General features: G+C 36.7%; 2 protein-coding genes across 3 annotated transcripts in view; one reads left to right on the forward strand and one right to left on the reverse strand.

Moving 5' to 3' along the window:
* LOC143753524 (alpha-lactalbumin-like) overlaps window positions 1-12647 on the forward strand; it is a 42063-nt gene that overhangs the window by 2289 nt on the left and 27127 nt on the right. Inside the window, exons 2-4 of one of the 2 annotated variants that reach the window (XR_013207756.1) lie at window positions 3415-3631; window positions 5256-5855; window positions 5918-5980. The exons of the other annotated variant lie outside the window; for it this stretch is intronic. The gene's annotated coding sequence lies outside the window, so the exon portion shown is untranslated. Of the gene's footprint in view, window positions 1-3414; window positions 3632-5255; window positions 5856-5917; window positions 5981-12647 lie in introns of those variants that run through there. 2 annotated transcript variants of the gene reach the window in all.
* LOC143753520 (uncharacterized) lies at window positions 7564-11698 on the reverse strand. The gene is made up of 5 exons (XM_077245899.1): window positions 10579-11698; window positions 9579-9869; window positions 8333-8393; window positions 7988-8035; window positions 7564-7790 (listed from the first exon to the last, which is right to left on the reverse strand). The coding sequence occupies exons 1-5, from the start codon at window positions 10736-10738 to the stop codon at window positions 7715-7717; spliced, it is 636 nt and encodes a 211-aa protein (XP_077102014.1). The 5' UTR covers window positions 10739-11698; the 3' UTR covers window positions 7564-7714.

Consider the following 12647-nt stretch of genomic DNA (forward strand, 5'->3'; position numbering starts at 1 on the left):
TTTATATTTTCTGTACATTTTTATTTTTTTATATATATTTTTTGTGTTTTTCTAGTTTGAGTTAGTTTCAGATTTTCAGCATATTTTTACTTCTTTATATATATATATATATATATATATATATATATTAGATCTTCTCTATATTATTTATTATATATTTTTTTGCCAATATTCATATTTTTAGTATTATTAATTTGTAGTCAAGTGTTTTTCTATTTTGAGTTTTAGATTTTCAGCATATTTTTATATATGAATTTAAAAAAATTATTCTTGTTTTTAGTATTCAATAATTTGTAGTCATTTTGTTGTTTTTGTACTTTCAGTTTAACTTTATATTTTCAGTATATTTTTATTTATTATTTTATGAGATTTTTTTATGAAAAATATTCTTATTTAGTAGTCAAATGTATTTCTAGTTTGAGTTTAGTTTCAGATTTTCAGTATATATATATATATATATATATTTAAATTAGATATTTTAATTTTTACTAATATTCTTATTTTTAGTATTATTCTTTTGTAGTTAAGTGTTTTTGTATTTTTAGCTTTAGATTTTTAGTATACTTTTACGTGTTTTATATATTCGATATTTTATATAATATTTAAATTATAATTTTTTTTACTAATCTTATTTTTAGTAGTATAATTTGTAGTCATATATCTTTCTACTTTCCGTTTAGTTTTATATTTTCAGTATATTTTTACATATTTTATAAATAAAATACAATATATAACAATTATTAACTAGACATTTTATAAATTATTTATTTATATATTTAGTTTTTTGTATGAATTATTTTTTGCATTTTTGATTTGTAATCAAAATAATTTGTGGTCATTTTTATTTTATTTCTGTGGTCATTTCAGCAACATTAAAATATATTTTAGTTCAGGCTTAGTTTTTATTTAATTTTTGAGCAATAGTGCGTGTTCATTTAAATGAATGTGTGGTTCACGCTCTGCTGTCATCATCCCTCTGGTTTGTTTTGTCTGGTCATGTGATTAAAGTGTCTCGATAATAAACCTCTTTTTGCATGATTGCTCAATCCACGGCTTCACGGGACGTCCGACAAACTCTCATTAATGGTCAGTGAATTTCTTTGGAAAACCTTCATGTGTGCGTCACAGATTTCGAATGAATTACACAGAAATATCCATATCTCGAATTAAAAACATGGCCTCTGCTAAACCTGAGATGCTCAATCCCAGCCGTCCCCTACAAACACAGATATAAGGATTGTTCTGCTTCTGAAATTCATCCCTAAAAACAGTTTGCATTTATATAAAGCATCAGCACACACAATTTTGCGTTTTAAAGGAAAAAATCATGCAGCCAAATGTGCTTCAGGTTACACGAACAAAAGTAGGACATTTATAAGGTCAGATACGGTATTATCTCCTTAAGATCACAATTGCACATTTTCACGGTTTGAACTTTCTAACATTATAATATTGGGGACAATCAGTAGAGATTAAATTTCAAATCATTTTAATGGCAATATAGCAAAAACCAAACTCTGGTGTTCACGTGAAAATGTTGAGAAATCAGAATCCGTGTTTATTTTGTTGTTTTGGAGCAGGATCACAGACATTAATAAAGCAAATGTACTGACAGTGATCCACGGCATATCAGTAATGAGCTTTAATCCTAATGAGACTATCGCAGTGAGTGTACAGAGTTTTATCTCTTACTGACTGTAGCTCAGCTCATTTCACACAGCGGGGTTCACATCGCCAACCAACCAGACTTCACATCTTCATGTTTCTGTTGAGCTTCTCCTGCTTTTTTCCGAACCCTATAGGCTACTGTATCATATTTGATATGCAAATGTTTTGGATATTTGATACTTAAATACTGCATTCAAATCATCAAAACTTTTCTGAAAAGCCTTCTGTCATCTGAACATACATTCTGTCATCTTATTAATAGTTTATACGTTTTATTTGAAAGAACTTTTAGTATCATTGTAAAATGTCCACCTTTAAGTTGTGTATTTTTGCTGTAAAATCTTTAATCATTTTTATAAACACAAAAATAACTTTCATTTTGTTAGTAGCATTTCAGTATGAACACTTGCCGGACTGAAGCAACTTGATTACTTGATTATCCATCATTTATTTTTTTATCATTTATCAGGCTTTTGAGGCTCTCAATCCTAATTTTATTGCAATTACATTATATATTTTACCCCAGGATTAAAACTATTGGCTAGAGCTTTAATCATAAAACTAAGCATTAATATGTCTTACTAAGACATATTATTGAGAGATATATACAGTGACAAAAGATATTTATATGCACTTTATTCAAGTAATATTTATATATATATATATATATATATATATATATATATATATATATATATATAATAACTATACTGTTATAATTTTCTTAAAATTTTCTGTAAAGCTGCTTTGGAATTATGTGTATTGTGAAAAGCGCTATACAAATAAATGTGAATTAAATTTAATTGAATAAAGATCTAATTGATTTACTTTACAAACTCTCAGAATTTCATCTTGGACATATAAAAATCAGCAAATGCACCAAATTGCATATTTTTATTCCTTCAGTGTGAGCTCTATATTCACTATAGGACATTAAAGCCTGATGAATCAAATATGATACAAAACCTAACACATATGCAAACTTTTTTCTGGTATGTTTTGGGTATGAAGTGCATGTGTGTGTGTGTGTGTGTGTGTGTGTGTGTGTGTGTGTGTGTGTGTGTGTGTGTGAGATGCACATCTCTCTCTCTCTCTCTCCCTCTCTCTCTCTCTCTCTCTCTCTCTCTCTCTCTCTTTCTCTCCCTCTCTCAATAAACTGCTTCATTTAAAAAAAAATTGTTTTAATTATTTGCTGTATCAGGCCTTGCAGGGTTAAGTTCCTCCAAAGCAAAAAGTATATCTTAAAGCAACAGCTGCCTCTTCTAAACCATTCCTAGATGTTCATGTTAATGTGCATCTCACACACACACACACACACACACACACACACACACACACACACACACACACACACACACACACACACACACACACACACACACACACACACACACACACACACACACACACACATGCACTTCATCACACACGCCTGCACTGAATGCAAAGACGATCCTCCGCCCATTTCTGCTGCCCCAGTAGCTCTGAAACTTGTTTGATTGACAGCTCTCTGCTGTCTATTCAATATAGGCCAGCTGCGCACAGCACAAATCTCCGAATGATTGCCTTTCGGGTGTTCTTTCGCCCCGCGTCATTGGCTGACCGCTGGCCTGATTTCCACTGATCTGCATGTGCGAGCATGTGAGACAGTACTTAACACACACAAACTCGATCTCTCTCTCTCTCTCTCTCTCTCTCTCTCTCTCTCTCTCTCTCTCACACACACACACACACACAGTCAGACAGACAGACACAAGATGCAGCTGTTATCCCGCTGCGCTCTTTAGACAGCTGCTGGTCTCTCATCCGCTGAGCTCGCGCTCTCCATCATCAGCCGAAGCTCTTCTGTCACAGCAGAATGCGACGATTGTTGGACAGCAGCTGGATAAAGTTTGGACCAGCTGGAAGAGATGACTGGGTTTCGGGGTCTCCTTCACCGCCTACTGTGGAACAACGACTACAGGTATGTGAGCAATCCCATTAGAGAAGTAGCACAGAAAATGACAGATTAGACAAAGAAACGTTCTTTGAGAATCAGAAAAACTCAAACACTCTTAAAAATAAAGGTTCTTTATTGGCATCAATGGTTCCGTGAAGAACCATTCCATTGGAAAAAAGGTTCTAGATAGTGGAAAAAGGTTATTTAGATTATTCAAATTTTCTCCACACTAAGAAAAATTGTTCTTTTAAAGGGATACATAAGGAATACTTCCATTGTATGGAAAAAATATATATGCACGCACAACTGTTTGATGACAGAAGTTCCATTTTTGGGTGAACTATCCCTTTAAGAACTGAAAAAATGTAAGAAAGTAAGTAAGTAAGAGAATGAAAGCTAAATTGAAAGGACATATTAAAAATAATAATTTTCAAAATTATAATAACTGACCTTGCAGTTCTTCTGGCTTCAGTCATTCAGTTCAGGTGAGAATCAACTCGAGACATTTGTTTTGTGTTGAATTTCTGGTGAGGATGTTTTGAAGTTTCAGTTGTGATCTCCATAGGGGTTTATTTGAGGTGAGACTGTGGTTTGGCGTACACGAAGGGTTTTCAAAGCACCAAAATATCTAATCTGGCCAAAAAGCAGCATTATGTGATTAGTGTTGGTAAAACGGTGGAAGAAGCAACAGATTTTGGGATGCTTTTCAGCTGGTCAGGCTTGGGAACCAGCCGTCCGTCCATAAAGCAAAGTAAATACAAACCCAATCTAATGAGAAAATGTAACTTTATACGAGGTGGCGATTTCATATAAAATTTGACTTGTATGAAAACGCAGGATTTTAAAGGTCTAGTTCACCCCAAAATTTAAATTCAGTCATCATTTACCACCCTAACGTCATTCCAAACCCACAAGACTTTCGTTCATCTTCGGAGCACAAATGAAGATATTTTTGATGAAATCTGAGAGATTTCTGTCCCTCCATTGACAGTCTACGCAACTATCACTTAATTAACGCTTCAGAAAGTTCAAAAAGAGATCTTTAAACTAATCCATATGAATTGAGCGGTTTAGTCCAAATTTTCTGTAGAGACTCGGAGACGAACAGATTTAATTTAGGATTTTATTCACATACAGTATAAACATAATCAACTCACACATCAGTTATGGTAAACTGAAGCTCAAGCAAGTTCTCTTGACTTGCGAGGAACCAATGAGGTTCATTCTCGTGTTACGCCGCACATTTGAGCTTCGGTTTATGTTCTCTGATCAATGTTTATATGTGAATAAAAAGCCAAAATTCAATCTGTTCCTCATTTAAATCGATCATGTCTCTACAGAAAATATGGACTAAAGCCCTCAATTCATATGGATTAGTTTTACGATCTCTTTATACACTTTTTGAAGCATCAAAGTGGTAGTTGCGTAGCCTGTTAATGGAGGGACAGAAAGCTCTCAGATTTTTATAAAAAAGACTTCATTTGTGTTCTAAAGATGAAAAAAAAAGACTTACAGATTTGGAACAACATGAGGGTGAGTAAATTTCTGAATTTTCATTTTTGGGTGAACTATAACTTGAAGGTTTTTTTAGGATTACCTAGGCCTTCAAATGCAAATGTTCTAAATCATGTCCTTTCTGCCCCTTTAGGGTTACCACTGGAATCAACTTTCGATAGAAAACCACGGGAAATCGGAGCTTATCCTGTACGTCGTTCTCCCGCTCGTCACTCTCATCGTGTTCGGCATCGCGTTTGTCCTTCTTTACCGAAGATTCAGACAGAACAAGCTCGGACTGAGCAACATCATCGCACTAGACCTGCAGGACCCGGAGCGCAACGCCGAGATCCTGTCGTCACTCACTGGGAACGCAGAGCGGCTAAACAGCACGAGCTCGGACATGTCTGACGGGGTCTTCCTCATGGTCTACCTCCCGCCGCCCTACGAGGACACGCTGACGAAGATCACGCGCGCCGCCAGCCTCAGCAGCGGCAAAGACGTCGAGTCCATCAAGATCGAAGACCTCGAGGCCAAACTGTGTCCGGAACTCAAGGCGAGAGGGGAGTTTGTCTGAGAGAAGTCTATTGTAGACACACCGGGGCTAGTTGTCACACACGGATGATGTCACAAGGGCTATTTATCTCTGTTACACACATGCTTATTTTCTCCAGAACTGGTTGTCTGTTGAACAACGGTGAAAAACGTTAAAGGGGTGGTTGATTATGATTTCACTATTCTAACTTAAGTTAGTGTGTAATGTTGCTGTCTGAGCATAAACAACATCTGCAAAGTTACGACGCTCAAAGTTCAAAGCAAAGGGAGATATTGGTTTGTGCCTGAGTTAACAGACGTTTTAACGCATCTCAAATCCTGCAGTTTTTTTTATATTTTCATTTTTAATGCATGTAATATACATGCAATATACAATGCGTGTCTATATTTATTACACTATACTTTGTATTATATTACCTTTGCATCAAATCACAAAAAAATAGTGAACACTGCTGTGAGCGTGACAGTAAAGTCTTTCTCTTTCTGACCGCCGTTATCAATCTCTTTCTTTTACCTTTTTTTTCTTAAGTTGTGAAAACTCTATTGTGGAGTTTTTCTTTTGCTATTTGAGCAAAAATATATTTAATGTAGTCCACTTTTCACCGCTATAGAAGTTCACCCAACCATGATGACTTCCGCTTCTGAGAAACCCGGAAATGTGAAAAGGGTCTATTTTCTAAAAATATACCTCAAGCTAGAAATATTCACTTGAGTAAAAAGTGTGACAATTAGCCCCGGTCCTCCCTTAAAGTGAAGACCTCATCTAAACTGAATTTGACAGGGTCTTTTATACGGCAATGTACTAAAACCATACATAGAATTTAAACAATGTATTCTACATTGTCATGAGAGTAAATCTTTGTGCTTTAACAGTATTTACAGATGTAGGCTGTGTGTTATCAGGAAGTAATCACCATGTGTTTTACTTTGAAATACTGCCTAGTTAGACACACTTTATGTTGTTGCACAATTAGTAGAGATCAGTCAGTTAACATCTTACTTTTTTATATCTGCATGACTGCATCAGTCCTTGTTTGTATTTAGACATAAATCACAGTCCTGACAGGTTTTGCATTATCATCATCAGTCATGAGTCTTCTAAAGTATTTCTAATAAAGACCACATTAAAGAACACTAAGTGTCACTAAACTTTTTTTTTTTTTTACATAGTCTCATTGCCTAGAATAAACAGAACAAATTACTAAAGGTCCTCTTTTAATATTTCACTCAACATTTGTTGAAAAAGTTTTATATACTAGTATGTGTGTGTTGCATTATAATTGTTGCATGAATTTCTTTTCCCCTCATTTTTAGCAGCTCAGGTTAGTAGCTGGCAACACCAGAAAAACAAAACGGCTGCTGCATTTACTTATAATTATGGTTGTATGACATTCTTACTTGAGCTGAAAAAAAAGTTTGAAACAATCCTGTTTAAAATGGATTCATTCTTCGAAGTGAATTCTGGATTTGTCAGTTTTAATATTACATTTCTGACACAACTAATGGTGTTGATATATGCTGACATGCATTCTGTGATGAATGTAGAACCGATTATTGTATAATATTTGTATAAAATATAAAATATTTTTATTATCCCAGTACTACTCAAAAATCAAGGGTGCCATTTATTTAATAAAAACAAGCCCGCCATCTAGTGGATGCTCTATGTACTTAATAAATGGCCCACTAAATACTTAACAGGAAAGGGGAAAAAAATAGCGTGTACAAATATTGTAACTTACTCATCTTAACCACTGATAAGAGAATTAGAGAACCACCAATCCGTCATTTCACTAAACCAACCATCAACCTACACACCTTCTCAAAAGGTCTCCGTTTTACATCTGATTTGGATTGTACACAATGTACATGACTGAAGGAATGAATTCAATTCATGAGCACAACACTGCGTTTCAAAACGATTTAATGACTCCTACAGAATAAGACACACAGCTGTGCAAGGATTTGATGTCTAAAGCTAAGTTAATAAATGCGCATACATGTAAAAGTAAAGCAGGGGACATCAAGGTTCAGGATTCAAATCAAGAGGTCTAAAACTCAGGATTGAAGACAGTCAGCAAAGTATATAGAGGCCTTTGCATTGACACATTCTGGCTGGTAGATCAAAGAGATCCTGTCAAAGGAAAGTATTAAACATTAAAGACGGTATGCTTTTTAGAAAATAAATAATTTACAGCTATTGTAGAGACCTCTTTATCAGTTTCTAATATTCTTACATGCAAGCACAATAAATGCATTCATGTTTTCCATTAATTGCTGTATTGAATTGTTTGTTGTATATTGAACGTGTTTTAGGTTTCATTCACTTACATTTTACGGATGTGTTTAGCAGTCCAGCGGTCAGGAATCACTGCAGTCCTGTGATGATAAGATGAACAGTTTCAGGACACTTGCACTCGTCTGCCTTATAACGATTCACTACTAATAGCATTTCTATGTGGAATAAATGTTGACACTACGCCTACAGTCTGCAAAATTAACAATAATTCAAATGTCTACAAACACATTTCAGGAATAATCTATATTTGTTTGTATTGTAGCTCAGATAATTAAAGCATACTACTACACTAGAAATTAAGATGTAGTGTGAAAATTAAAAAGTTTTATGCGATAATAGTGATATTTATGTGTACTTTTAAAATAAATTTTACTCACATTTTATTTATAAGGACCTGGACACAGGCCAAATCATCACTGATGTCATCGTCCAGCAGCTCTGAAAAAAAAAATCACATTCGTTTAAGAGCACACACACACACACACACACACACACACCCACACACACACACACACACACACACACACACACACACACACACACACACACACACACACACACACACACACACACACACACACACACACACAGCTCATCAAGGCTGCTTTTAGTTAATCAAAAATACTGTACAAACAGTAATGTGAAATATTACAATTTAAAATACCTTTCTATTGTAATATATTTTAACATTTTCAGCATAATTTTTATCATCAGATTTTCTCCAGTCTTCAGTGTCACATGATCCTTCAGGAATCTTTCTATTATGCTTATTTGCTGCTCAAGAAACATTGGTGATTACTATCAATGTTGTAAACAGTTGTGCTGGTTCATATTTTTGTAGAAATCTTTTTTTTTCAGGATTCTTTGTTGAGCTGCACAATTAAATTGTGAATTACATTTTTATTTGTTTGTTTCCAGAGATCACAATTCTCCCGATTCTGAACATCTGCCTTATTCAGATTCACTACTAATAGCATTTCTATGTGGAATAAATGTTGACACTACGCCTACAGTCTGCAAAATTAACAATAATTCAATTGACAACAGTTTTTGTAGTCAACTGTGAAATAGTTTGCAGCAACTGACAGCAGACAAACTAAACAAATGAACATGTAATTTACTAGAGGTTCTGACAAAATGTTAATTGCTGCAGTCTTTTTAAAATGTTTAATTAATCAGTATGAATTATGTAAAAAAAGAATTGGGTTGAATGAATAATTCAATGACTCGCTCAAATACTTCACTTTATTCATTACTAGATGAATCAGCGCTTTTGAACAAATCTCTTGAATGAATGATTCATTGACAAATATACTTTTTTATAGTCACTTGTCGCCACCTACTGGCGTAATGATGTATTGATACAATCGTTATTTGAAGTGCTAAGTTACTTTCAAAAATTTATTTAGTGTTTATATGTGAACTCTAAACTTTTTTTAATCCCAGTACTTCTGTGATAATTTGAATATATCCGAAAATAACATTTGTGCTGTTCTAATTCTTTGATGAATCGAAAGTTCAAAAGTTATTTGAAATATAAACCTTTTTAACATGAATGTCTTTACTGTCACTTTTGATTAATGTAAAGAATCCATGTTGAGTAAAAGTGAATAATATACTCACTGTTGCAGGTCAGTCCGCAGAGGTTCAGGGAATGACTTTGAGTGGAGTTGCACACCACATGGTCACTAAGTTGGAACAAGCCGTACAAGGTCCAGACCTCATTTTTGTCCTCTGCACTTTCCAAGTGGGGTGGAGAGGTGACTTTACTTGAAGGGAGGCCTTTATTTTTTCCTTGGCCCTTGGCAGACCTGCCTTTACGAGGACCGTGACTTTCACCTGAATTTTTTGACTGAGTGAGCGTCTTAATGGCGCTGGTATTGAAGTTAGAGGTCAGCTGGACGTGGCACACGACTGTAAAGAGTTTCAGATAAGGCAGGTTTACAACAAGAACAATAAATGATAACGATGACTAGCATCCACACCAATGCACAATGTTGTTCTGTTTAATCTAAGCAGTTTTGTCTCCTGCCACTTCAAATACTTAACCATTTTCGTTTGCCTGTTAGTGCTTTAATCATTCTTGAGCTGAAAAAAAATGTTCTTTTAAGCGATTCCAAGGATATCGTTCCTCAGTGCCGTTATCGTTAGAGCTGTGGTGTGGACTTTAAAGGTTCTTAATTGGAATCTATGGTTCCAAAAAGAACCTTTAACATCCATGTAATCTTTCCATTCCACAGAAAGTGCTTTATTATGGAAAAGGGCTCTTTAGATTTTTAAATTGTTCTAAAAAAAAAGTTCTTTTAAGAACGGTTCACAGAAAGGTTCTTTGGGGAACCAAAAATGTTTCCCTTTTGGAAACTTAATTTTTAAAAACTATATCTTTATCATTATTGTAATAGTTATGGTCCTTGGTGTGCATAAGCCTTTATTTGGAAAAACCTGAAAGAAAATTTTTGTAGAATATCACCACCACTCATTTCCATATAAGTGACCAAAAAAATCTATATGCTCAGATCACCTGCAAACTGTGAAATAGTTACTATATTAAATCACACAGAAGCATCAGTGTTTGGTATCTCAAGTCAGATATTATGCTCTGGATTTAGAGATGAACACTTACTCTGCGCCAGCACGTCGGTCATATTCGGAGGCAGTGTAAGGCCTGTCTGAAGCTGCTGTTTCAGCTCACATTTATTCAGAATCACGCTGTCACTCATGCCGACCGCCAGGAATAAAACAACCACAGCTGCCAACATCTTCATGCCTTGATGCATACTCATGATCTCTCTGTGTTTTTCTTACTGGGAGTATTTGCAAGTAGAGGATGAGCCGAATGTGTAGATATAGACCCACATGGTCTCTTGAGATGGTCCGTCTATTACACCTCAAATACGTCAGTGGCTTGTGTGAAGTAAGATTTTGAAGGTTTGTGTGTCAGTGTGTTGGCGGCTTTATGCCACTTTATGTTCTGTATGTAGTGTTACGGTTTGGTTTCGGTGCACAGATTCAAGAAATGAAGACAATGAAGTTGTTTGTGCAGACGGTAACATCAGAAAAAGTTTTATTGTCTCAGAAGGGATCAAATGTCATGTACAGGTTATGTGACACCTCTAGACTACAGCATAAAAAGATCTGGACAGACTGACTGGTACACGGGACAATGCTGGGAGGAGAACTGAGTTTGACACGTAGGAAACATTAGCCTATATTAGAGGTCTTCATGGGTCCACTTTGATACGAAAACCCGAACAGAATGATGCAAGCAATATTTTGCTTTGTTCTGAATAAAAAACAACTAGGCTAGTTAGTTTGTTACCATGTAGGGTGGAAAGTGTGGAAATGCATTTCAGGTCAAATAGGTTGGGATTAAAATTAGTACAGGTTATAGTACACACGTGCAGGCTTTCCATCCGAGCATGCACATTAAGATCTTCCTGTCACGTTAAGTGTGTTATTTTCACATACGGTTAATCTCAAGAAACAGTTTTATTAAGCCCTAGACTATATGCGATCCTTTCTTGGACCTCTCGTTTGTCCGGTATTTGAATACAGATATACAGGCTGCATTTTGTTATGTAATTAATTCTTTCTTATAGCCTTAATAGTTTAGTCGAGTCACTTTCTCCAATTTTATGTTAAAAAGTAGCTCATCAATGTTTTTCTTTGTTTTTTTTGCATACAGATGATTCTATTTTATTGTAACCTACATTTAGAATAAGTTTTAGTGCACAGTTATTTATGAATCAAGAGTTCTGCATGAACGTAGAATTTACTGACGAAAAAGTGGGGCTTGAGGTGGAGGTTGCAGTGGGGCTTGAGTTGGAGGTTGCAGTGGGGCTTGAGTTGGAGGTTGCAGTGGGGCTTGAGTTGGAGGTTGCAGTGGGGCTTGAGTTGGAGGTTGCAGTGGGGCTTGAGGTGGAGGTTGCAGTGGGGCTTGAGTTGGAGGTTGCTGTGGGGCTTGAGTTGGAGGTTGCAGTGGGGCTTGAGGTGGAGGTTGCAGTGGGGCTTGAGTTGGAGGTTGCAGTGGGGCTTGAGCTGGAGGTTGCAGTGGGGCTTGAGCTGGAGGTTGCAGTGGGGCTTGAGGTGGAGGTTGCTGTGAGGCTTGAGGTGGAGGTTGCAGTGGGGCTTGAGGTGGAGGTTGCAGTGGGGCTTGAGGTGGAGGTTGCAGTGGGGCTTGAGTTGGAGGTTGCAGTGGGGCTTGAGTTGGAGATTGCAGTGGGACTTGAGGTGGTGGTTGCAGTGGGGCTTGAGTTGGAGGTTGCAGTGGGGCTTGAGGTGGAGGTTGCAGTGAGGCTTGAGGTGGAGGTTGCAGTGGGGCTTGAGGTGAAGGTTGCAGTGGGGCTTGAGTTGGAGGTTGCAGTGGGGCTTGAGGTGGTGGTTGTAGTGGGGCTTGAGGTGGAGGTTGCAGTGAAGCTTGAGGTGGAGGTTGCAGTGGGGCTTGAGGTGGAGGTTGCAGTGGGGCTTGAGGTGGAGGTTGTAGTGGGGCTTGAGTTGGAGGTTGCAGTGGGGCTGGAGCTGGAGGTTGCATTAGGGCTTGAGTTGGAGGTTGCAGTGGGGCTTGAGGTGGAGGTTGCAGTGGGGCTTGAGTTGGAGGTTGCTGTGGGGCTTGAGGTGGAGGTTGCAGTGGGGCTTGAGTTGGAGGTTGCAGTGGGGCTTGAGTTGGAGGTTGCTGTGGGGCTTAAGTTGGAG

The sequence above is a fragment of the Siphateles boraxobius genome, unplaced genomic scaffold (genome assembly GCF_051911475.1).
Source record: "Siphateles boraxobius isolate OS27281-9 unplaced genomic scaffold, OSU_SipBor_1 29, whole genome shotgun sequence".
Lineage (NCBI taxonomy): Eukaryota > Metazoa > Chordata > Actinopteri > Cypriniformes > Leuciscidae > Siphateles > Siphateles boraxobius.

Coding starts and splice junctions, on each gene's coding strand:
- LOC143753520 (XM_077245899.1), bottom strand. CDS start 10,738: ATGAGTATGCATCAAGGCATGAAGATGTTGGCAGCTGTGGTTGTTTTA. Junction 9,870..10,578: donor GACCGACGTGCTGGCGCAGA/GTAAGTGTTCAT, acceptor AACTCTTTACAG/TCGTGTGCCACGTCCAGCTG. Junction 7,791..7,987: donor GCTAAACACATCCGTAAAAT/GTAAGTGAATGA, acceptor TTCCTTTGACAG/GATCTCTTTGATCTACCAGC.